We start from the raw sequence: 25983 nt of genomic DNA, 5'->3' as shown, positions 1-25983 counted from the left end.
TACTGTACTACAACACTGTCACGACGAACCGCTATCACCCACAAACCCCTTTAGATGTAACAAATAGGCCAACAGTTCGTGTCTTGTGCATATCGTTCACATGTTTAAACACGTGCAGAAACGTTTTTGTGAGTACGGTGGTGAATATGCAACACAACATGGATCGAATCCCATTCCTCGAGGGGTCAAAAGCTCATTCCTGGCCGTTGGTATTCCATCATATTATTTTCTTATTAGAACACAATAATTTGGCACAATATTTTGTAATTTATTATAAATATACCACTGAGTTTAATATTCTAATGAAAATCTTAGGGAACAAAAGAGAGAAATGTACACTGATCAAGAGAAAGATATCCCCACTCTAATAATGGATGCTTCCTCAGTGGTACAGGTGAGCCATCATTGGCCCTCTCTATATATGGAAACGTAATGAATATGAAATTCGCTGGGTGCATAAATGAATATTCGTGCGAAATCATGTTGGTGAAGTATTTAGATATAGGCCTATAGACATGTCGCGGCAATGATAAACACGATACACAGCACTGTGCTAGTAAATATTGGGGCGCCGACACACAAAACACAAGTGTCTTGCGACTTTTCATCCAATTCAATATTAAGAGTAAGCCACGAGCAGCTACCGGGCCGTCACGATGAACCTACCCGTGGCTCTCGGCACACTTGCGATCGTTGTTCTCGGTAAGTTGACGATTTATTCGTACATGTTCACCGTGAATGCCGCTACACTATTTTTTTTTTTTAAACACGCACGGTATATTATGTTTATGAAAGACTTACATGTGCTTATTGTCATTTTATAGCATTCACTGTTATTCTGGTATCGGATTCAGTATGACAAATGATCAGATTCAATGTTGCCGAATAATTTTGGGGCTAAAGATTGTCTTGAATTCACCCTCATTGTCCCACTTTGAAGAGCAAATCATGCACTATGCCTATACTGCATGGAAAACAAGTAAAAATGCGGTGGAACATAATTTGAAGCTAGAGGGGCGCTCTTTTTCTCTTTTCAATAAGCGTTTGCAGCAAACAACCACGCTATTAAGACGCATAGAACTCGGCGATTAGCACGCATGCGTTTGCATAGAGGCAAATGGGGGAAAAAGCATAGGAACAGCCATCCAGATGTCGTCTGTTTTAACCCCGCTCCGGTCAATTTAAACCATTGCTATGACGTCACACTATTGTTAAAAGTGTGGATTCGGATCTACGAATCTCTTACACTGGTCACCAAGTGTGGATTCGGAACGACGCATTTCCAGTAAAGTGTGGATTCGGAATTACGAATCCACACATTGAACACGTCGGACAATTATTGTTCTCCATAATGAGCATGAATAGGACGGTCTGCGTGAACATTTCCTTTTCGAAAATTACCAATGCATCTTCACTGTCAAAATTCTCCGCCGTCACTGCAAAATCTACTTTTAGTCAGAAAGAAATCGTCGTCTGAACTATCTATTTTGACGTAAGGAGCCTATACACACAAAATGACTTGGTTGTACGGGTGTGGCGATACACATGCTAAACACGCCAGAAAAAAATGTTGCAACCTGACGGCACTTCCGCGCTTGTGTACAAAGCCTATGGAGAGTCATTTCAAGTATTTCCTAACAAAATTGGAAACATTTCTCAGTCCCAGATTCATGTCTTATCATTATTTTTGCAACGAATGACCTTCATTGAGATAATATATGAAGAAAAAAGTGGCGTCAGGTTGCAACATTCTTTCCAATACTTCTGTTGACGCAATGGTTTAAGTCGAAGAATACACTCGCAAGTGTTGATTCTTAATTTACGAATTCACTCGGCGCCTCGCGCCTCGTGAATTCTTAAATTACGAATCCACACTTTCTCGTGTATTCTCCTTAACTTCTTCGTTAAACCTTTTGGCAGTATTGTATTATTGTTTGCATTGGGAATGTGCGAGTAACACGTGTGTTCGGCTCGGGCCATTATTGGTGACCAGGCCACTATTACCGGTTTTACACCAGACGTTTAAAATTGCTCCACCACACGTGTATTCCTTTAATTGGCTATATTTATTTCTCAACTATACATGGGCCGATTTTTTTTTTCAATGGCTCATTCAAAGTAATAAAAAAAAACCTGCGTGTATCGCTAGATATAGGAAATTATATATTTTGTTTGGGCTAAAATACGAAACAAAAAAGTACAAAAAAGTATATTTTCTCTGGTCAGCGCGCGCGTCGATTTTAATCATGCGCGTCAAACTTTTTTTTCTTCAAATTGTCCGCGGTAGCTACAACAGCGCCCTCTATTGCCGCACCTTCTCAAATTTTTGTACCAATGAATGGGGAAAATGCACCAAAGCAAATGATGGAGGGCACAAAGGCAAATTATGGAGAACTGTACAATCCAAGGTTAAAAAAAAAGCCAAAAAAAAACCAAAAAACAAAAAAAACCCCGCGTCGCCGCATCAATTCCGGAACTTTGGTTTGACCAGAGACCGACAATTTTTTTTTGGCCTTTTTTTTTTTACCTTAAATGCTGCTTTTGAGCGATATTTTTTCCCTTTCCTGAGAGTAACTTATCCTTGAGTCCATCGACTGTGTCTAATGACACCACAATAATTAGCGATGTTCATTTTTTGTTGGTATTGGGTAGATGATTGGCACCGCCCGTGTGAATTACATACCTTTTGGACCATGAAGAGAAAGTCCTCAACAATAATGAAGACAAATGCAAAAAATAATGGTTCAGCAAGTTCCTATACAAATTAGGAAAAAAAAGACCGGTGAACAACGGAACGGAAAGCTTACTTGAAACACAAAACGTATCGGACTCCATCGAGTGATTAGGTTTTCTCATTGGCGTATTATTACACAAATATTGAGTGGCTCAGCGTGGAATGGGAGGAATATTATCGCAAGGTAAAATCTGGACTTTTCTATTTCACGAGGCGAAGCCGAGTGAACTGGAAAAGTCCAGATTTTACCGAGCGATAATATTCCTCCCATTTCACAATTTAAAGCCACTCAATATGTGTTTTATATAACTGACATATAGATCCTTGTCATTTGATATATTTGAACTTTTTTTCAATACAAAACTGGAGGAAAATGTATTTCTCTCCTCCAAACCACCCTTTCACGAAAATGTTTGAACCCAACGCTGTAGCGCTGGCTCTTTGGAACAATACGCGCTACGCGCAAGGCTGAACGCGCACGCCAGCATGCATTTGCACACAAATACCGCGTCATGATCCTAACTGTTGAATAGTATTTCCCATTCCACATGGGCGGATAGTATACAAATGTAACATGGTTTGAGGGTGGACAGTCGATATTCGCTCCCCGAGGTATTGGAAGTTGACAAACTAGTTCCCTAGGCGAAGCCGAGGGAACTAGTTTGTCAACTTCCAATACCGAGGGGAGCGAATATCGACTGTCCACCCGAAATAAACCATGTTATATTTGTTTTACTATATCTCATACATATTCTGTTGCCATTACAATAGGAGTAAGGGGAAAGGAAATATAACAACTGTGAAATAAAATGCAGCCAGGATACATACATTTTCATGAACTTCTCATTTTATTTCGGCATTTATAACACGAAAACTGACTGAATCTGTTCTGATTCATTGAAACACAAAAATGCAGGTGACTATTAAAAGCCTCATGGCTCAGTTCATTGTTGTTCACAGTAATGTCTCAGCTGTTGTAAATGTTCACTTGGCCGTTGTGAAAGTGAAAATTTGATGCTGTTTGGACAAGATCAACTTGGCGGGAAATCCCAATGTTCAAGGCTTGTCCAAAGTTTGGTGAATTTGTCAAGTCATTTAGAATTGCTTCCTCTTGAGAGCTTGACAGCAACTGAAGTTATGGAGAATGTGGCAACTGCACATCAAACGCATTGGTGGTTGAACTTGAAGTGGATGCCTGATGATCTTGGTCTGTAGCTGTAGCGCTGCTTTGCAATGAACAAGTTGCAGCGGTATTTGCGTTTGGGCAAGTTTTTGCTGACAGAATTTGGCTCATTTTGAATTTTTCATCCTCACCAGTTCTGCTGTAACTTCCGATACTTGTTTCTGACCGATGTCCTGACACAGTCATGGTGTGGCGGGCCTCACATCCAGCAGCATCTAGAATTGTGACACCTGTTGCTCGCAGACAGTGGTTGGTGTAATGTTTGGAACATTTTGCCTGCAGCGATATTTCAGCCATTTTGTTGAAGAGCTTGTTTTCCCCAGAGGCATGTTGTCATACCAAACATCACTGTCAACAACGAATTTTTTGGGGCGTTGCCAAAAAGCCTCACAGTTTGGGTTGAGAACTGATACATACTTCTCAAATAAGAGCACAGGACACCTTTCATGCCGTTGTGGATTGTCTGGTGTTTCATACATTCTACCTCCATGACTTTCGTCTTCAGTACGATGATTTTTGGTCAGACGATCTCTGCTTCTACAGACATAACGCTGATTAGTAGCATCGGTTTTAATCTCGAAGTCGTCTCTGGTCATTTCACGGAGATTCTCGCGACCTCTGTTACACATTTTTATGCAGCATTATGTCAATGAAAACTTTATTCTGAAGGCCCTGCGGTGTTTTCTGATCAAGAGAGTTTTGAATTTTCTCCATATCCTCGTTCTGAATAATTTCCTTGTGTTTGACAGCACCCTTGCCTTCCTGTTTCAGTTTAATCATCATGCTCTGAAACATGACATTAGCACTGTCAAAGGCATAGTCCTTGATAATGTCAAATTGACGGAGTTTACTAAAATGTCTTTGCAGACCATATCTCAGTGCCTGCATGGACTTTTTCGCATACAATTGTCCCGTTGTTGGTTGTACATGTAGTACGCACCTCCGCATAAAATTTTCGGAGAAATTTGTCTAACTCACCAGAAGAATATCCCTCCACTTCGGAAATGTTCAGTTCTTTTGCAGTGCAGTAAGTCTTCAGAGTTTCTACCGCATTGCAGACAATTTTTTTCGTAGCGGAGGCATCTTTATTGTCCACAATATTCTCAAGGGCGGATCCAGAACACGATTTTTTTGGGGGGGCCAAAAAAAAATTGGTCCCCCCAAAAAGTGGGTCAAACAAATTACGGCGTGGGGTTCGGGGCCCGCTTAAGGGCCCCGAAATTTTTTTGGATTCTAGATGCTCTGTGGTGCGATCTGAGGCAATTTCTGACCACTTTAACCAATGTTTTTTTGAGGAAAAGATGGTGGTGTACTCATTGCCTGCCTTTATTGTGATGTCACATCAAAAAAAATAAAAATTGGTTTCGTTTTTTGGGGGGGGGGGGGCATGGCCCCCTTTGGCCCCCCCCCCCCCCCCTGGATCCGCCCTTGAATATTCTCTAGTTCGGCATCATTGAGCTCGGGAAAACGCTGGTTAACGTGTTGTTCGGCCATCTTTTCGCGTGTATCTAGGGCGATGTTCGCGCGTGCGTACTGCGCGACAGTTCCTCGATTGCTCTGTAAGGCGCATGCGTAGTAGACTGTCGCACGGGTGGCGAAAGCGTACAAAGTACCCCAGATGGTTGTGTAATAAAAAATATCGCGTACCGCCAGCATAGCTAGTATTATATAACCGACATACAGATCCTTGTCATTTGATTGGTGGAACTCACATCACGTGACATTCGTTATTGCTCCCATTCACGCCGCGGCTCAAAAAGTATTACTATACCTCATACACATTCATGATCGAGAGCCGAACTCTCACTGGTCAATTCACCATTACGTACCAAACGCGCGCGCGAGGATTCGCGCACATTGTATATACGCATGCGTAGTAGACTGTCGCATGGGTTACCCGTGCGCGATATTTTTTATTACACAACTATCTGGGGTACCTATGGAGCATGGTTTTTATAACCAGGCTTGTGTGGAGGCTACTATTGTTCAACTTGGTGCGGATTTCGGACTTTATTTTCCTTTTTAAAAAAATCCTCCAGAGCCTCGGATCAGAAAAGAAAAATTAAATTGCTGCTATACAAGTAGTATCCGACTGAAAAATAACGTTTCTAAGATAAAACTTGACATTTTTTTAAAAAAGAGCAAAACCTGAAGACTGCACAGCAGGGAATCGAACTCGGGACCTCTGATCATTAGCCAGCATGCCTAACCACTAGGCCACGGCGTTGCTCGGCCAACCCTTGCAATTCATAAATTATATACTTTCACACACGTGGAGAGCGTATACGCGCGCGCGCGTAGGTAAAAGGTTACAGGATTGTAGAGCGCCGCTAACGCGGCGCTCTTTATAACCTTGATTCAAGTCGCCTGAAAAATGGTCACCCTGTACTATTGTGTAAATAAAAAATTCGCATTGTGTCAATATGTCTTTGTTCTAGAGGCGCTAGTCAGAAGCCATAAACCCGTATATGCCATGTAGCTAGGGATCACGGGGAAAATCAGGATGCTTGCAACATTCGAAATGATGTATAAACCTGCGTCCGATTTCACGAAACCTATACGAAATGGCGCAACTCGGCAGTGGCGTAGCACGGTCATTATTGGGTGTGTTTTTTTTTTTTTTTTTGGGGGGGGGGAGTAAATATTTCTTAAAAAGGGCACTTGCAAATAGTGGGGGGGGGGGGGGACTGGTACCGTCTGTCGATGGAGGCGCACTTCAAAATTTACTATGTAAAGTTGCGCAACATTTCACGCTGTGCAAGATTTCACTTACATTATGACACATTTCACGAAAGTCGGATAGTGCGCAAGTTAAGTCCGCGACTTGCGCAATACATTATGGCGTAACTTGCGCATTAGGTGGCGTAAGTTGTGGCGCAGTAGCGACTGAAATGACAAATTTTACCAGCAAATCGGGACTGCCGTGGAGCCTGTTATTGCACAACTTATGAAGGTTGATGTAGAGACACTCAAAGCTTCTAATTTTATGTTAACGAATTGCTATTTTACCTGTGATAGAATTTCTAGAGTTGCCGCTCGATTCCGAAGAGTCGGACAAAATATACTTCAAATGGCGGGCTGTGGTGATCCAACGACTGTTTCGTGAACGAACACATTCACACACAAACAGCCGGCCGTTGTTAATGCTGTTTTATCCTCGTCCAAAACATTGCGCAGCTACGCCAAGTTTCGTGAAATTGATCGTAAATTTATTGCGCAGCTGCGCGAATTTGCTTCGTAAGTCTTCCGCAAGGTGCAAGCTGCGCACTCTTTTCGTGAAATCGGCTGCCAGGAAATGGTAAACGGTGATCGCTCAGAAGAGGATGTGGCTTTTAATTAGGGCTGAGAACTGTACCACAGGAACTGCAATCCGGGGGTAGGAGGTTCATCCCCGCTCCAGTCAATTTTCTCGTTCATCTTTTCAAACTTAGTATAATGCACCTAGTCAGTTTCCCCATGTGGTTTATTTGATTTCGTTTTATTAATTAGGCCTAAACTAGAAGATACAAAGACGACAGTTTTCATATCGATGGTACTCGTACCCGTCCCTTCATATCGATGGTACTCGTGCCCGTCCCCTCCTACGTATTTGTGAAATATCAACTTATAAATAAAAACTGGAAAACAGAGCGCCTCCGATATAGCCTCAAATCCCTCCATAGCTACTTCAATGGGCCAGGCCGTTTCTTGCGAATACTATTTTGCCACTTGTCACATATGTAACCGGGAGAGTGGGATTTATTAGTTTAAAAATGTGGCACTCTCCTTTCAACCGAGTGGTTCCACTAAAAAAATGATTTGGGTAGAGCGAAGTTTTCTGTTGTCTCCAAATATGAAATGTTTTATTTATAGTACAAATATAAGACGATATATATACAAATAATCAGGTACAGTATTTACAAAAAGAATTAAATTAGGAACTTTGGTGAGTATATAAAAACGAAACTTTGTTGGGTGTATAAAAACGACAGTCAAATAGGGAAATGGGCTAATGAAGTCGCTCCAAGGATATTATCTGAAATGCATAAAACAATAAATGACTAATGAAATATGGGAATAACTTCCAGATCCAAATACATTATTAACGATATTTAATTCAAATGACTGTTGCATAAAAAGATTCAGGCATAAACAGCTTCAGGCATAAAAGAGTTAAATAACACACATGGGATTTACTCACCACTTGGGATGATCTACGTTCATGTCTTCTCCGTGCTCGATGTTAAAATCGATGTAGAAGCAGCAAAAATATTGCAAAATGCAATGCCGGCAACGCCAGATATAAAATTATATTGCTGCTATCGGAGAGCCGCACCCAATACTTGCAGAAAAAGTGGAGTGTGCAATGCTCGCTGTAATGCTGGTCGCAAAGCAGGAGCAGAACCAGGCAGATAGATGTCAACCCAAAGCAGAGTTGGAACGGAATCAACAATATTTTGGACCTAGCCCTACAAGAAAACCATACGAAACGCCCGGAATGCCAGCTATCTAATTTGAACAAAGCGCGTGGAATGTTAAACTCGCCAGCTGCTCGCTACGCCCATCGCATAGTTTAGCAAAATTCTAGGCGGCGCGCGCTGTAAAAAAAAAAAGTTTAGTTGGCCGCGAGAGGGCGCTAGGCAAAAAGCATGATCGCAATGGCTGCTCACATGTAAAATGACTGCTCACATGTAAAATGACACAAACACGGAATTACCTTTTATGCGATTTGGCATTATTGGCGTTAATGCTCACATGTAAAATGACACAAACACGAACTTAAGAAGTTATTAAATAATGCTGGAGTAAGGAACCAGTCGGGGAAAAGTTAGTACTGAAACCCGACCTGGTTACACATATAAGGGTGATTATGGTCAATTTCAATCTGCAGTACAATCAGTTGTTGCTGAGAGTCAGTTGAGGTCTTGCAGTTACTTCGGTCTGGCACCGGAGCCGCTTCCTGGTGAACATTGGATGCAAGCAGCGTCTCGAGAACTACACCAACGGTGCTCAGGGACACGAAACTCGATTGGTAAGGAGAAGCTGAGCAAAGCTTCAAAAGCATTGCCATTATTGTTGTGAAAATCAGTGACATCACCTTTCAAATCATTTTCTACTTTCTTAAATTTCAATAATTTACCATTCATGTAATGTTGAGTATTTTGTATTCTCCCAAATAGTTGATCTAGCGCCTTTAAATCCAGTTTATTTCCTTAATTATTAGAATGTCTTCTCGATTATGAAATGAACGGGACTCCAATACCTTGCCTCTTTCTTTGAACAACCTTTTTGCAACTGAGGAAGTGTTATGTTTCAGCGAACTTGAATTATCCCAGGCGCGGATCCAGAGGGGGGTTTTGAGGGGTCAAACCCCCCCCCCCTCCCCAGCTCTGTCCCAAAATAAAAAATTTCTCATAAAAATTCCTAAAAATAAGTCGAACCCCCCCCCCCCCTGCTGTGACACCCCCCAAAAAATTTATACTATTTATGTCCGCCTGTTCAAAATACGGTACACCATTCTGTAATGAGTGTTAATAATCGTCGAATTTGAACAGCGCCCCATATTTAAATTGGTACCAGCCACCCCCCCCCCCTTTCCCCCAGTTTTTGATTTTATGGAGGCCAAGTGTCTGGAGAAAAAAAACGTGTGTACATTTTCAAATTTTTTGGCTGATGAAACCCCCCCCCTGCGAAAATCCTGGATCCGCCCCTGTAATCCGTTTTGGTTTTGATTTTAAATTTTTAGTGATGTTTACAGTCTGAACCTTTATTGTTCTTCTCCCCCTTTCCACAAATAAAAAAGTCTAAGCATTCCCACCAATCTTACCTACAAAAGGGAGCAAAGTGGTGCGCCATGCAGAAGGACGAAAGCATCTCCTATCAAATGAATTGTCTAATTATTGTACAATTCCTTAGGAATTTCAGAAGCCTCGATTTTGTCCTTTTAAATATGAACGAAATTCAGAACTATTTCTGAATCTCTTTTCAATAAATTAGAAGACAGCAGTGGAACCGAAGCCAGAGTTGAGATCGACATTTCGTCAACACCCTCAGGTCCCCGATATGCTGACTGCGGCGACATTTTGGACAGCGGGATAAATCCAGGTGTCGTCACTATCTACCCATCGCAATATCCAAACGGCTTGACCGTTTTCTGCCAAAGCACGTGGATAGTAAGTTCCTTCGAGTTTATCCGTATATGCATGCAGTTCATGACTTGAAATCAGCAGTCAGGCCCGTGACCTGAGAGCCGTTGGTTCGACCAAAGTGGAACTTTTTATGTCCACTTACACAATACCGCGTCGTATTTATGCCAGTTGTATGCTTATCCTGCTAAAGGATGTTAGTGTGCACGCAAGTATTTTGAACACTGTGGGGAACAAAGCAAAGCAAACCAAAATAAACAAAAAGCAGAACAATTCGGAACTCATCGGCCGAACCCCTTCCCACAATAAAACATGTTGCGTTAAATCAACAACACGCGGAATCAATATTAACCACTCGTCAGAATCTTTTGGTCGGGGATCCAGGCAGGTTCCAACCTCGTTCCAACGGGTATGACCTTGCTTTGCCTTGCGCGAACTTAACCCCTGGTGTTTTGTAATATAAATCTCCCACTATTTGGGAGATCTAAATTAGGACAACAGTCGATGGTTAACGGGGGGGGGGGGGGGGGGGGGGGGGGGGGGGGGGGGGGGGGGGGGGCAGAGGGGGCACTTTGCCCCTGGCGGATTTTTTTCCCCAGCAAATATTTCAATAAATGGTTAGAGAGTTCTGAGAGTAACCATTACAATGCGCTGTGAAAATGAGCAATACATTGTGTAATTTGCAGTATGCATAATAATGCTCAGTTTTGAAGAGCGCCCCCATTTGGAAGATGAGTTTTTCGGCAGCTTGGAAAGTATATGGTCCGTCGACGCAATCTTTAAACAGAAAATTATCCCGTTTTCCAGAACAAAAAGTGATAAAGTTAGTAGGTAACTCTTCCTTTATTGTTGACCTGTTTCAGTTGATTCAGAAGCGTCAGAATGGTTTAGTGAATTTCAACCGTAGCTGGGCCGAGTACCGAGACGGCTTCGGCGATCTGACGGGGGAGTTCTGGCTTGGGAACGAGATAGTCCGCCAGCTGACCTCGGAAGGCACTTGGCAACTTCAGATGTTCGTAAAAGAAGCCAAATACGGGATAAAAATCAAGTTTGGGAAGTTCAAGATCACAGGTGACAACTTCACACTACATGTGGATCCATTTAAACGATGGCAACAGCTTTTTTCGCCAGGTATATCAACTGATCTACTTTTCAAAATAAGTGTGTTTCTTTCATTATAATCCCTCAAAAGTGTTTAACTTTTACTTTTGTTTCAATACTTGTTGTAGTAATAGCCTCTCTGAAACAATAAAAAAAAAATCAACACCGAACACCAAAGTCGTGTTCTGTTTACATTACGTCACTGAAGGGAACTCAAGTACTTGAAATAACGAAATACCATGTTTATACAATGCATTGCAATGCATGAAGTGCACGAAGCCTCAATTAGCAGGTCCACAATACCCTTTCCAAATGCATCACCAAGCGTTGGAAATATGCTAGCAAAAAGCCACTTTGAGCTTACGATTCCTCTACACCTCGACTTCGCCTAAAATAAGATGGAGTTTACTTCATAAATGCACGTTGTGTTATATCGGATTGGTATCAATCATAACCGACTCTGGTAATCTTGGTTGTCGAATGTTTGCAGTTAATTTCAGCTTGAAGTCGTGGATTCGCATCTCATCAGGGAAGCTTTTGAAGTTGTTGTCTTACTTGCTCAATGGAGCAGCACACTGCTTTTCGATAAATGTCAACGCTTAGATTATTTCTTGTGTGTTTGCTAGGTCACTCTCTCCCTGGCGTTTCCTTAGGCCAGCCGTTCTCAACTTACGATCGCGACAATGACGCCGATGGCAACGCCAATTGTGCCGCTCAGCTAAACGGAGGCTGGTGGTTTAAGACTTGTACTGGAGGAGTCGGGAATGTGGATCTCGTACCGACTAACCTGAATGGGGAGTATTCCTATCCAGTCAACTACACGGGGCAAGATTACCGCGGTGTGAGGTGGGCTGGTGCGCTTGAGTTTGGTAACCAAATACTATCTTGCCAGCTCGCGATTCGTATGACTTAAGTTTCTTGGCCTGACCGTGAGGGCTTTTGGGTTTTGTAAGATTGGAAATAGTCCGAGAGCCCAGTGAGGTTTAATTAGAATATCGCGCACAAAAGGTTTGATGGTGGCAGCTAGTAGGTGGGGGTGTCCAACCTTCAAAACCGTCATTCTTAAGTGTCACACCCCGTGCGTTTGAGAGGGAGCACCGCCTAAAGACCCCCCAAAATTGACTTTTAATTAGAATATCGCGCACAAGCACGATTCTAATAACGCGAAAAGGTAGTATTCGATTAACTTATCAATGACCAATAGTTTAAGAATGAGAAATCCCGTGCATTCCATGCTTAAGATAGCCTAATAAGTGCTAATTATTCACCTTTAATTAGAATTTTGAGCACAAGAGCGAAACCTTCATGTGCAGAAAAAGTTCATGAAAGAGTTTATCTATTTTCAAGTGTTCCGCGTTATTTTGCAATAACACTTACGTTTTCACTTAAGCCGTGCAGAAATCGGCCTCCGTACCATACAATCGTAATTTGCGGTAATAAAGCCGTTCTTAAGTAGATTTTGCACGATATTTTTTATTTTTAAGTTGAAATTCTGCAAACGATGACTCATACACTATCGTTTGGTGTTGGAATGATCGTTGTGCTCAACATTCTAATTGAACACATAAAAAAAATATTCTTTAGCGGGCGGCTAATTATTGAACTTTAACTCGTTCTTAAGCATAAAATGCACGGAAAAAATCATTCTTAAGTTGCGGATCTTGTATTTTGGTCACGTTAATTAGCTTTTAGTGAAGGTTTCGCTCTTGTGCTCACAATTCTAATTAAAGGTGAATAATTAGTACTAATTAGGCCATTTTAAAGCATGGAATGCACGGGATTTCTCATTCTTAAACTATTGGTCATTGATAAGTTAATCGAATACTATCTTTTCGCATTAGAATCGTGCTTGTGCGCGATATTCTAATTAAAAGTCAATTTTGAGGGGTCTTTAGGCGGTTCCTTCTCTCAAACGCACGGGGTGTGACACTTAAGAATGACGGTTTCGAAGGTTGGACACCCCCACCTACTCGCTGCCACCATCAAACCTTTTGTGCGCGATATTCTAATTAAACCTCACTGGGCTCTTGGACTAAAGACGAATCTGTTTTCAAGCGTAAATCACCAACAGCAACCGCACTGTATTTTCCAGCACCCCCACACTTTTGAATTTCTCACTGTAAGTCAGTCATCCATTCATAGCCACTTGAATTTCATTACTAGTGCTCAGGTCTTTTAATACCGATTGACGGAAGACCTTTTTGTGAATTTAAAGACAACATTTTAACAATATAGTACAAGCACACAATAGCGTCTTAAATTAAAAGATATTTCAGAATAATTCCAGTGATGCGAACTGGAATGCAGCCGGTTTACATTAATACAAGTATAATAGTGTCAATAATACTATTCAATTGCTGTTATATTTAATTAGATAAGGTGTTCTATCTCTTATGTTTTCAATAGTCATGATATGCGCCAATTTATTGTATGCAGTTGTAGTTTATTTCCTAATTTAAACTGACAGCATTAATTTCATATACAAATGAAGTAACCTACATTTATAACAATCGTACATTAATATCTACGCAGTCTCCTCATTTTCAAACACAGCAAGTCCATCGTTTTTGCTTTAGTAGCTTGTTAAACATGCAGTTTGTTTTAATGTTAGAAAGACTTTTTTCCCTAAGATTCCTGTCATTTTGTGAACACGGAATCCAGAAGCAATACACGTATAGTTCTGTTGCTATATATTATAATGTAGTATATAGGCACTGTCAGTTGGAAGTCTTTTCCACAGTGTTTTCCACTGTCGTCTTGAACAGGAACGCTAGTGGTTGCGGGTTCGAATCCTGAGAAGTAGCGACAATGTATCCAAGTTTAGCTACCGGCTATTTTCACTTTGAGTTTTAGAAAGTGCAGTCGTGGCGCAGGCTGGTTGCAGCTTTGCATACTGCAAGGCGTTTGCTACTGCAAGGGAAATCATTCCATTTTCCAGTTGGGAGCAAATAGGCGCAATCCTCATTACCAGAGTTACTAGGTTCGCCGCTCAGCCAATTCCTAAACTCCACCATATCAGTACCAACCTGACACACCCATGTACCTGTCAAAAAAATGCCACGAAAATAATACATGCATTGATTTTTATTCGTCGTCATTCATTTAGAAATTAAATCACGGTTGTTTTTTTAGAACAACATATCCAACATACCTTCTTTCTCGATATCATTGCAATTGATCCAAAACCTAGATGGCAACAGTAGCACGAGGAAGTCAGTTTCCTCCTGAGATCGTGGCGCGACCAAGACACCTCCCATCTTGATGCACTCATCTTTTGCCTCGGACCATGTCAGAGGCTCCATGATGGCTCTGTAGCATTCGCCACCCCACTGGATCCAAGGAGGAGGACACGCCCATCTTCGAGCAATGGATGCCTTACACATCTCGTTACCACCAGTGTAAACCATCATCAGATGCAGGCTTATCAAGCCAAAGATGAACTGCTTAGGCACCATCGTTTTTCGCACCTTACCAAGTTAGTGTCTGATGGTAAAATGATCAAACTGCACTCAACTGATTTCACTTGTTATCAGCTCTGACAGCGATGTTTACATTTAATTTCAATGAACGAAGATATCAAAACACACCCAGGCTATTTCTGTTGTGTCACTGTCATTCACTTCTGGTTAGCTGAGTGTGTCATCAGTGTCCTGATGCCACGTTTCTGACTGTGAAACCAGTCAGATAATGAAAAATGACAGATGACTATCAGATGCATCCAATCTACCAGTTATAGCTCTGCTTGCTTAACTTACTTTAAGATGATGTGGAACTAAATTCAAACGCATGGTAGACATCAGAATGCAAGTAGGTCACGCCTCATTCAGCAGCTTTATCAAAGGCGAGATCCAAGTGCAAATCCACAGCCAATTTCAGTAAAGTTTTTCGGAAAATGCAATACTTGTAACCATGTAGCATAAAGGCGGCGAAAGAACTTCATTACGTTACTGTGTTATTACCTTGCATTGGAATATGCCTGACTTAAACGTCTGCCCAATACTTTTAGGTAATTAGCTGGAACAGTATCTACTGATTACATGAGAACAAAGTGAACAAGTCTCATAGCCAGCAAGGGGGGGGGGGGGGTATTTTGTAAAGACTGCCCTTTTCCATTCAAATGCCCCTATTTTCACCAGCAATTACCCCCCCCCCAAAAAAAACCCCAACTATATATATATATATATATATATGTGTAAAGAATGCCTTTGTTAACAAGAACCCTTTTTTTCTAAACAAGTGTCCTTATTTTCCCAAACAATTGCCCTTTTAAAAGTAAAATGATGCCCTTTTCTATGCCATCGGCCTTTCCGGGAGCCCTTTTTGAATTTCACGCATGCATCGCCCTGAAAAGCACCGTATATTGTCCGTTATTGTGCATAATCGTCGGTTTTGAACAACGCCCCCATCGACAGATGGTACCAGCCCCCACCTTCCCCCCCCCCCACGCTTTTTGATTTTACGGAGGCCATGTGTCCTGACAAAAACAGTGTCTACATTTCACCACAGATGTGCAAGTGCCCTTTACCCCCCCCCCCCAATAAAAATTACCTTGCTTCGCCACTTATCACAGGTACTATACATACCCTGTGAAATAATTCCGCCTGAAATGGTGTTTTTCTGAAGAAAAAAACACTTGTATGTGCGTTAGCCATGTTAGCCATGGGTAACGTAGCCTTGTTCAATGGTCTCTCGGCTTTTTGTCGAAGGGAGATAATCGGGCCCTGCACCCACAATCAACGCGGCTACGTGCGTGTACCACCGACCCTTGTCCGTGCGTGTACCGTACCACCGACCCTTGTCCGTACGAACGGTTTGGTACTAACACAACCAGCAAGCACAAACACGTGAGTACGGACTGTACGCATGGTGTAATTAGGCAGTAAATGTAGGCCTACTATGTTCTGCGTGTGGGTGTACGTACGTACGTGTGGGGGATATACGCGGACTAGCTCATGCATGTACATGTACATGTACATGTACATGTACATATGTATAGTACTGTGTGTGCATGGCTGTTGTACGAGTACGCGTGTGATGTACATGTACGTGCGTACGTACATGTACAAGCATAGCCTTGCTGTATGGTACAAGTTACTTTCTCACTAGCAGCGTACGGGCATCGATATGTGCACGCAATTATGCCTTGCCAAGTTGATTAGGGATTTTCTTATCGGCGATTTTTTTTTATCGGCGAATCGATAAGCCCAACGCCTTGGTCAAGGCTATGGGTAACGCAAATGTCAAATTTGTTTTAAAAGTTTGTGAGGTTGTAAGTTAATAATGTGAGTGAAAACATGGACTAAGTTCAAGAAAAAAAACGAACAGGATACGTCATAACGATTATAATTATACACACGCACAATGATTTATCAAGTTCAGGTAAATGTTCGTCTCAGTTCAAAGATAAAAACAAAAGTTTATTGGAAGCCGATTGAAAGCCTACAAACGAGAAAACAATGCAGTTTTTACCTCAAAAGTGCCACACAATTAATTATTTTTGATCAATTTAAAAAAAAACCCATTTAAATAAACAATATGTAGCTACCTAAACATCATCTATTATTCTACCTCCGCGTTACTGATTATTTACTTCATCTTATTACTTCATCTCGGTAACATGTTTCAAAGAACACCCGCCACATTGTTTAGCAGCCAATTTAGTTTTGCTTAAATACAGTAGTCATGACGCTCTTTAGGCAAAGTCAGTGGTGAAATTATCATCACAAAATTTGTCACTGATTTATTTTCACATTGCCCAAATAACAACAAAACGTTTGTTAGGCCGTTGCGCATGTATTTCTTTTGTAGGATCAATCAATTCTATGATTAATGATAAAGACAAATAATTACGAGCTACAGTTTTCTTTGCGCAGTTGTTTTTTTCCATAAAATCAAAGATGTGTCTGAACCAAGTTAAGAATACGCTTACAAGTACGTTAGTAGATATATCACCTAGCTAATCCCAAAAACTACTTTAATATCATAAGCAGAATGCAATTACCGTAAAAAAGAAAGAATTTAGTACATCACCAACACGTAGTAATAATGCAACTCCAAAAGGGACAAAATAATGCCTTCAGCCTGTGACGAACTTTTGTTCGTACTTAAAATAATAAAATCTGAGGTAAATAATGGAGCACTTATCAACGGCTACCAACTACTATCAGTGCTTTCTATTATACAGCAATGCCACGGACCCACAAGTCAATAAACCCAATAATAAGTATTTTAATTCTACTATAACAAACTAATCAAAGAGAAAAATACAGTGGTGAGTTGAATGAAAACGTTTACATTCCCAAGGATTCCAAATACTCGGCGATAACTCCCACAGCCTTGTTGGCATTCCCCTGCTGCAGGCCCTCTGGGCAGTGAGCGATCACGATGGCCGTTTTGGACACCTGAAGACTGAGGGCGCCCTGCCCTCTTATCTTGGCATACACTTTTTTCCCATCTTCTTCTCGAAGGAAGTTGTACTTGGTTCCTTCAGCTGTGATCCCGTCGGTCATAAACGGAGTGAAATTTTTGCTTTTGAATGCAGAGGCGATGTGGGTTCTCTCCGTCTGAGTCAACTTCAAGGCGTTGGGGTGATTATCGGTCGTCCATTGGGCTCCTCCGTCCAGACCAATGATGCACGCTTTGTCAACGTGGGTGGTGCCACTTGCATCTTTAGACTGGGCGATCAGATTATCGATGTATGAATCCCACGATGCCTTCAAAAAAGAACAACAGGACAACTTGCTTTATCTCATACACGAGGTAACTTAGTTCCTCTTGTACATTGAAATTGGAACACAAATGTAATTCTCTGAACTCCTTAGACCGTTCAAAAACTTGTAAGAACACACACACACACAAACACACAATACTGGAATTTGTATCGTTGTGGAGTCATTTCTTTGTTCTCGTATACTAAAATGTTTTCGTTTCTAAATGCTCCTATTTTAACCAGAATAAATTTCCTGGGCTGAAAATCCGATTTAATATCCCTTACATAAAATACTTCAATTGGCGACCAATCAACACGCTTTGAAGTTCCTAGTTATATTTCGCGATAACCTTGTGGAGACGTATTCACCTACAGAAATTGCTCTGTGGAGACGTATACCATCTTTTGTTTGTACCAACTTTTAAGGAAGACCTCCCATTGTTTTGCACACGATCGCCAATTGGGTAACCTTCTGAAATTGGGGTACCTCTATTGTTCAACGTAATACTGAAACAAACTCTCACATAATGAGGACCTGCTATGTTCTCTTCTTATGTTCCTATTGTTTCAACATATACTTATGTTAAGACCTTTGTTTCCTTTCTTTAGTTCTCCTTTGATCCTCTTGAAATCTCAAACGCCACATCATTTCATTATGGGGCAGATGGATTTCTAAAGACTCACTTACGGGGTTCATTGTTCGGATTCGCTTACTGCCCCATAAAAAACCATGTGTAGGAACACCCCCCCCCCCCCAACACACACACACACACACACCCACACCCACACTTTGTTTGAAACCCTTTCTCGACATGTCCCATATTAGGTTAGCCCATTGTCCCAAGTCCTCAGACGTAAAGGAGAAACAATATCACACTTTGCGCTTTCAAATACAGCCGTGATATTGTAGCACTAAAATGAGAAAATACAAGGCAAGACACGTGGTTTTGTAGCGTACTGCCCGTTCAGAGTGGATGAGGTTGGTTTGAGTTAAGAAAGAAAACGAATTTACACTTTGGCGGGCTCGTTCGTGGCGTTGTGCTTCGAGTCGATCAAGAACACGCCTCATGAGGTCCTCCAGAGAGTTACGCTGCTCTCCCTGGTACCCGCTCACCAAGACATTGATGAACAAGGAAAACAGGAGCAAAGACTTCAGACCAAACATCTTGTCAGTTATCTAGAAAGAAATATATACTACATATAATATGCGTATTTTATTTTATAGAAACCCGGTTACTCGTCAACTAAGTCCATCATATTTCCTTGAAATATTCCACATCCAATCGTGGTGTAAGTTTTTCCAGCCAATTTCCTGAATTGTCCATTCACTTCTGAAAATCGGTCATTCGTTTTCGTCTGAATTTGGACGCTTGTTCTTAATCTCTTTCAATTCAACGAAAGTTCAATCGTTTTCATTGTCCGTGCATTCGGTTTTGAGAAACAGACGGCCAATTACGTTACCTGTGCATACATTTACGCAAGCATGCCTTGTACAGCTAATTTGATTGACGGTTAGTGAAAAGAAACCCCTAATTGTATCTGCTGCCGATAGCATTAAACTAAAAGTGAAATAGACTATAGTCAGTGTTTGAAATTCTCTCTAAAAGTGAAAAAGAAGTTTTGTAAAACCAATCTGAATGAACATGAACAAAAGGTGCTGGTCAATCACTTAATTGATTGAGCTGAAATAGAATCGAATGCTCCGGTAGCGAAAATTAAACACGTGTTCAGAGCGATTTTCAAATTCAGATGAAAATTTCAGAAGTGAATGAACATTTTAGGAAATTGGCCTGGAAAACCTATATTAATTAAAGCATTATTGAAACCAATATAAGATTAAATAATATTGACCAAGCAAGTTTAAGGGGAAAAATTCGTTCGTTTGCTGTTTACTCTGTGCAGGTTATAGTCTCATTTGTAGCTACCTACCACAGCGAATATCGAGTGCGAACCCAACAGTCTACAGGGTGAGAAAAATAAAACAAAACCATAATGTCGGGACAATTGTTTTAGTGAAGTTCTAAATGTAGCACTTTTAAAATATAGGATATAAAAGCTCAATTAATAAGCTTTTTTTGGTACAATAAGCATTCAAATCACTTATTTACTTTTTAAGTTACGGACTTTCAAACACAACCACCGTTTTAAAGTTCTGTCCACGGATCACAAAAAAGTAAGTGTTCTTTCAGCAAAACGAAAACAAATCACATAGGGATGTGTGTGAATTGTTTTCGTTTTGCTGAAAGAACGCACACCTTTTTATGTGATCTGTGGACAGAACTTTAAAACGGTAGTTGTGTTTAAAATTCCATAACTTAAAAAGTACTTGAGTGATTTGAATGATTCTTTTACTAAAAGAAAGCTTATGAATTGGGTTTTTATATCCTAGATTTTGAAAGTGCTACATGCAGAACTTCATTAAAACAATATTCCCGACATTTGTATTTCGTGTTTTTAGACTCACCCTGTACACTTTCAAACTCGAAAACTTTAGTACACGACAACAAAGAAATGACTCCACATATGTGTTTATATAAGAAGTATATGTGTTCTAAGGAGTTCAGAGAATTATATAAGAAGTATATGTGTTCTAAGGAGTTCAGAGAATTACATTTGTGTTCCAATTTCAAAGTACAAAAGGAACTTAGTTACCTCGTGTATGAGATGAAGCAAGTTGTCCTGCTGTTGTTCTTTTTTGAAGGCATCGTGGGATTCATAAAAAAGGAAACCCAGGTGTAAATGTAAATTGTATAAAATCAAATACATATTTTAAGAATCAAGTGAAACGCCAATGTGTCCTCTTTGGTCTCTTTCCAAAGATACCTTGATTGTGTGTCTGTGGCCACAGATGACTGAGCATTCGTTGTTATTCTGTCAAGGGTCAAACGTGTATTGGGCCGGTCAAGGCTTGATAAGATGGCTAGCTGGTTTGTTATTAGGTTGAAATGGACTAGACTTCCCGCAGAGCGTTGTCTGGAAAGAGGTGGTGGCCCCGTTGAATGCATATGGCCATGAGGGGTCAGCTTCAACAATGAGAGTGGTTTAATAAATCACTGCGTCAAACTTTGCCCAGTGTATAGATGTTGACCCTTGACAGGATACCAACGAATGCTCAGTCATCCGTGGCCACAGACACACAATCAATGTATCTTTGGAAAGAGCACACAATGGTGTTTACACGATCTTTAATTATTTGAAAATATTTATTAGATTTTGTTATGATTTACATTTACATCTTGGTTTCCTAATTTGTTTCGATACACGCTGTATGAGACACATTTACGGAGCAAGAAACGAAGATACACTTGGAACAAAATAAACCTTTACAATGACGTAAAGCCAGCAGTTCAAAATAAGAGGAGACAACACGGTAGTAAAACAACAACCATTGCGCCACAGAATAAGCACGGAATTATAGGAATATTCCTTTAAAATTTCAATTAAACACAACTACGATGGAGAACAACGTACCAAGGCAGAAACACGTGAATCTGTGACGACAATCGAATGTGTAGGATCCCTTCGCTGTCGGAGGTAATAACACTGTGCAGTCTAACGATTATGGGGTGCGGTGTGGTACAGACGGTAGGTCAACACTTCTCTTACGTTGGGCGTTCAACACACCACAAAATATTATGAATATCTGTACAATTCAAGGTTGAACGACTTTTAAAAGCATTGACTGTGATCTTTGAAATGCAAATCACCCTTGTTCAATTCAGGGCCGAGTTCAAGTTACGGTTCATGAAAAAACACACAATCCAATGAGTGCCATGGGCCCGACATGACCTTCTTACTGTGCGTGTCTTGGTAATCGTCCGGGTAAGGGGCCATTCAGAATTTTCAATGTTTTAAAATTTCGATCTTTTTTCCAAATTGTTGGTGGGTGGGTCAAGCTAAATAATTGAAAATCGAAATTCACTTTCCATGAAAAAAACAGATAAAAAAACCCAAGAAGGATATATCTTTGGACTTGCCTGAACTGCGCGCAAGCGTTCCGATATCGCGATGCGTGTTTCTTTTCCAACTTCGTTCCCTGTATGTACATGTACTGTACATGTACGTGTATATAGACCCACTGTGGCATGAGAAGGAGGTGGTTTTTCAGTAGTAGACTTGGACGCCGCGGGCGTCGATTACCAATCGCTATAAAAACTGGACTATTCAACCGCTGGACTCCAAGACTACGAGAACCGCAGCCTGTGATGTGATGTATGCCCAAACCTGATGTTTTTCTTTCGCTCGTACCCCCCGCCCTGCAAACAGGGGGGGGGGGGGGGTACGAGCGAATGTTTTTCTCAGCTACCTCACGTGACAGGCACAACCTCATGTGTCACATGTCACCCACCTCATCCAGAAAACGACAAAACCAGGGGCCATCTTTGCGGCTTCCAAGACTGCAACCTGTCTTTCCCAACAGCATATCAGCTGGTAAAACACAAGAAAACTGAAGGTCACCAGTGCAAATGAGGAAGACCGACAACTTCACGCCGTTACTGAACTAGACAAACATGTACATGGGTATACATGTACATGTTCAAGTATGCAAGTGCATGTACATGTACATGTTCAGTTTTTTATTAATCAAAATTAGGGGTGGGTGGGTGGGTCAAAATAATTTGGAAAAAAAGTCGAAATTTTAAAACATTGACAATTCTGAAAGGCCCCTAAGGGATCTAGAATGTCTAGATCGGCAGCGCGTGTAAACGCGCCTTAGAGTGTGCACACATTTTTCCGTTCCCGCATGGACGCCACTGATCTCTATATAAAGTGATGGACGCTCTACATGCAGTAGTGCGTAGGGCAAAACGTGCGTTACGCGCACCTACATTGCCGTAGGTTTGTGCACAAACTTGTATTTTTATGTCCGTAAAAGTAACATTTTTTTACCAGTAGTTATTATGTATCCAACAAAATTCAATATGCATTTTCAAGCTGGGTAGTCACCTGGAAGTTTGCTCCATTTTCCCCTCGTAATTACTGTTCGTTTCAAAATGGTGGTGCGCGTTGCTGAAAATCTCCAAATAAAATCAGCTTATCTGATAAAATGTGTATAAAGACATTGTTTTAAACAATGAAAAAGAAAAGTACAATGTAAAAACTGCTTTAAATTACCGTTGAATTAGTTAAGAAATTGTGAAATGTTGCCATGGATGATTTCAGAGATTTGTGTTACAATTATTGCATGTACTGAGGTCAAGTGTGCCCATCGATATGAACGTCTGAGGTGAGCCTCGTGATCAGATAATAGCAGAAAATATTAAAACCAATTGTTGTAAAGATAGTAGATCAAACTTGAACGGTCTGAATTTTGTTCCTCAAAAACAAGAAATTTGTTGAAAACAAGGCTTTGAATGTCTCCAATCAGTAATGTGACCAGGCGGCATATTGTGTCTTTACACCCTATCAGGGGCGGATCCACGACCGGAGTCAGGCCCGTCAGATTTGTTTTACGTCCAAGTGCTGAAATTTAGACTTTTTTTGTCTGGACACTTAGCCTCGGTTAAATCTAAAAGTGTGGGTGGGTTGGTTATCCATTCAGACTGAGGACCTGTGACAATGGATTGTGTGCGCTTTCAACGGGCCCGAGGACCTGGGCCTGGGCAATAGTCCTCGGGATAATTTCGTGTACAAACCTTATGGGAGCTGTCGAGAACAAGTTGGAGTACAAACAAAAGGTCCTCGTGAGTATAGTAAAACACGAGCTGGGTATGTGTGAGAGGGGGGGGGGGCAACCTCGTCCCCAGTGTTCACTTTATTTCCAACCTTGTTTCCAATAGTAAACCCTGGATAGCAAACTTTCCTCCTGTATCCTGATTCGATACCGCAATTGGCTAGTAATGGATTTTTATAGTGTACTTGGTGCTATTATTCACAACGTACAGTACGTGTTTTCGCGATCATTCGTCCACGCCTTCTCGAAAATACTAATTTCCTTTCCAATTTGCTCATATTAATATTAAATATGATACTGCATGTTGTCTCAATAAGATCGTAACAGTTTAATTTAAAAAAATCGTGTTTTCGTAACTCACGCCGTGCTCGCGCTGCGACGAATTGACTCTGTTTTTACCCCAGACACCGTATACAAAAACAAACGCTAATGTAACGTATATCCAGGCACCAGACTGTTGCTCATTTGCATACGTGTTCAAAAATCTTGCACATGCAAATGATCCAATACCAGGGTGAGAGAGCAGGTAGCGGTGGGCGCGTACTGTTCGACACCCTGGGGACGAGGTTGGGGGGGGGGCTGGTACCATCTTCCGATGGGGGCGCTGTTCAAATACCATCTCTTCGCCTCTGTGTCCGATTGCTGCGGTCAAGCGGACATTATACGACATTGTTATCAAAATTGAGTCAGAGAACATTAACGTTTGTGTCAGAGCGGGGTTGGGGGGGGGGTTACCTTACAATTTTTTTAATTGTAAGGATTTCTTGTGAGTCAGGGCGGGTTTTTAACTACCCTACCCCCGCTGATCCGCGCCTGATATTATTTTGACATTCCAAAAAGTCCATCTAAAAACTGAGCGTCCCTAGAATGGATGTAGGGCGGTTATCCCCTCCACCCCCCCCCCTTATGATTTTTTTATTTTGTTTCTCGCCAAAATTGTTGTCTTGACCCTGTGGGCAAAATATTGTGTCATTTGGCAAATAAAACCGTAACAGATAGCGCCGCCTATTTTCCGATAGTGTCCAAGATCGTCCCTCGTGTGGTTCCCGGTCCCTCCCTTGTCCTTTGGAATTCGAATGCAGGGAATGGTCAGGGGCGGATCCAGGAATGTTCGCAGGGTGGGGTTTTTATCGGCAAAATAACCTGAAATGTACACATTTTTTTTTCTCCGCGGACACTTGCCTCCGTAAAATCAAAAACAAGGGGGGGGGGGGGGTGGAGGGGATTCGTACCACACTTTCAACTTTCAATGGGGGCGGTGTTCATATCCGACGATTATTACCACTAAATCACATAATTATGTACATATACCCCCTAACAAAGCTGGCTCTGTAATATTTTGTGCAAGTCATTATTATTACTAGCCGAAAAATTGGGTGTCGAAGCAGGGGGGGGGGGGGTGTAATTTTTTTCAGGAATTTCTATGGAAACAAAAAAGATTTGGAGAGAGCTGGGGGTTTTGACCTCCCCCCCCCCCTCCCCCCGTGTGCTGGAGTGAGTTGGGAATATATTTGGAGGATTTCCTACTAACGTATGCAAATTATATGCAGGACTAGCCTAGTTCTGATTCCCGCCCTTTGAATACAAAATCACAACGATAATAAGCACGGAAACAGCCTATTGGAAAACAGCCTATTAGGAAATAATAAATAATCTAGAAAAAGGAAAAGAGAATGGACCACAAACACGTCCGGTTCCAACATCCGCACAATGATTTTGTTTCTCATTATCACCCATTTCCGCACAAGTATCCCACTATCTGCCAAATCAAATCAACGCCTTCATTTAGATTTTAATCCGCATATTTATTACAGTATTTTTTTCTTGATTCACTACATGTGATTGACTTGTGATTGACATGTGATTGACATGTGATTGACATTTTGTTATAGAGAAAAAAAACATCCATTGAAATATCACAGATATCGCCCCGTAGTTCTGAACTACGGTGGTCATGATCGGCCATCAATGGGTTTGGAAACTACACACAAATCATTTGCTTTTTAATGACGACAAAATGTATACAGTAAATCCCCATTTCAATCGATCATTAATAATCTTTCGGGTCTAAATAGTCTACTTTTGCAATGAATATTTAACGATACGTACATACGTCAGCATTCAATTAGGCGCCTATAGATCATCGTCATTATACACGATCAAATCCATTACAAAAAAATAGTTCCTACTGCTATGATAATAAAGTGAATTGCAAGAACGAAAAACTCCTCTATCCTGAAGCGATATTATTTACAGGGCGAGTAAAAAAAAACCGAAACCCAAATGTCGGGACCATTGTTTCAGTGAAGTTCTGCATGTAGCGGTGGACAGAACTTTAAAACGGTGGTTGCGTTTAAAACTCCGTAACTTGAAAAGTACATCGGTAATTTGAACGATTCTTGTACTAAAAGAAATTTTATGAATTGGGCTTTCCTATCCTTTATTTTAAAAGTGCTA

General features: G+C 41.1%; 3 protein-coding genes across 4 annotated transcripts; 1 reads left to right on the top strand and 2 right to left on the bottom strand.

Annotated features, from left to right (window-relative positions):
* The first annotated feature begins 495 nt into the window (after nucleotides 1–495).
* Nucleotides 496–12240, top strand: LOC119730715 (ficolin-3-like). The gene is made up of 5 exons (XM_038203722.1): nucleotides 496–702; nucleotides 8788–8928; nucleotides 9894–10069; nucleotides 10906–11173; nucleotides 11770–12240. The coding sequence occupies exons 1-5, from the start codon at nucleotides 657–659 to the stop codon at nucleotides 12054–12056; spliced, it is 918 nt and encodes a 305-aa protein (XP_038059650.1). The 5' UTR covers nucleotides 496–656; the 3' UTR covers nucleotides 12057–12240.
* A 1752-nt stretch (nucleotides 12241–13992) lies between these two features.
* LOC119730674 (asialoglycoprotein receptor 2-like) lies at nucleotides 13993–14598 on the bottom strand. Its single transcript, XM_038203666.1, has 2 exons — nucleotides 14295–14598; nucleotides 13993–14186 (listed from the first exon to the last, which is right to left on the bottom strand). Exons 1-2 carry the CDS (start codon nucleotides 14596–14598, stop codon nucleotides 13993–13995), a joined length of 498 nt encoding a protein of 165 aa, XP_038059594.1.
* A 1898-nt stretch (nucleotides 14599–16496) lies between these two features.
* Nucleotides 16497–21559, bottom strand: LOC119730176 (profilin-like). Of its 2 annotated transcripts, XM_038202963.1 has the most exons (4): nucleotides 21324–21407; nucleotides 20505–20542; nucleotides 18865–19029; nucleotides 16497–17856 (listed from the first exon to the last, which is right to left on the bottom strand). In XM_038202963.1, the coding sequence occupies exons 3-4, from the start codon at nucleotides 19015–19017 to the stop codon at nucleotides 17434–17436; spliced, it is 576 nt and encodes a 191-aa protein (XP_038058891.1). In that variant the 5' UTR covers nucleotides 19018–19029; nucleotides 20505–20542; nucleotides 21324–21407; the 3' UTR covers nucleotides 16497–17433. The 2 variants fall into 2 exon arrangements, with proteins under 2 accessions (XP_038058891.1, XP_038058890.1); XM_038202962.1 differs by lacking the exon at nucleotides 20505–20542 and having other exon boundaries at nucleotides 16499–17856; nucleotides 21324–21559.
* Between the last annotated feature and the right edge of the window lie 4424 nt (nucleotides 21560–25983).

This window comes from Patiria miniata, unplaced genomic scaffold (assembly GCF_015706575.1).
Source record: "Patiria miniata isolate m_02_andy unplaced genomic scaffold, ASM1570657v1 HiC_scaffold_22, whole genome shotgun sequence".
NCBI classification, from domain to species: Eukaryota; Metazoa; Echinodermata; class Asteroidea; order Valvatida; family Asterinidae; genus Patiria; species Patiria miniata.
This window is presented reverse-complemented; position numbering and strand designations above follow the sequence as displayed.

Coding starts and splice junctions, on each gene's coding strand:
- LOC119730715 (XM_038203722.1), top strand. CDS start 657: ATGAACCTACCCGTGGCTCTCGGCACACTTGCGATCGTTGTTCTCG. Junction 703..8,787: donor ACTTGCGATCGTTGTTCTCG/GTAAGTTGACGA, acceptor TTCAATCTGCAG/TACAATCAGTTGTTGCTGAG. Junction 11,174..11,769: donor GCAACAGCTTTTTTCGCCAG/GTATATCAACTG, acceptor TGTGTTTGCTAG/GTCACTCTCTCCCTGGCGTT.
- LOC119730674 (XM_038203666.1), bottom strand. CDS start 14,598: ATGGTGCCTAAGCAGTTCATCTTTGGCTTGATAAGCCTGCATCTGATG. Junction 14,187..14,294: donor CAATGATATCGAGAAAGAAG/GTATGTTGGATA, acceptor TTTTTTTGACAG/GTACATGGGTGTGTCAGGTT.
- LOC119730176 (XM_038202962.1), bottom strand. CDS start 19,017: ATGTTTGGTCTGAAGTCTTTGCTCCTGTTTTCCTTGTTCATCAATGTC. Junction 17,857..18,864: donor ACGAACGAGCCCGCCAAAGT/GTAAATTCGTTT, acceptor TCTTTTTTGAAG/GCATCGTGGGATTCATACAT.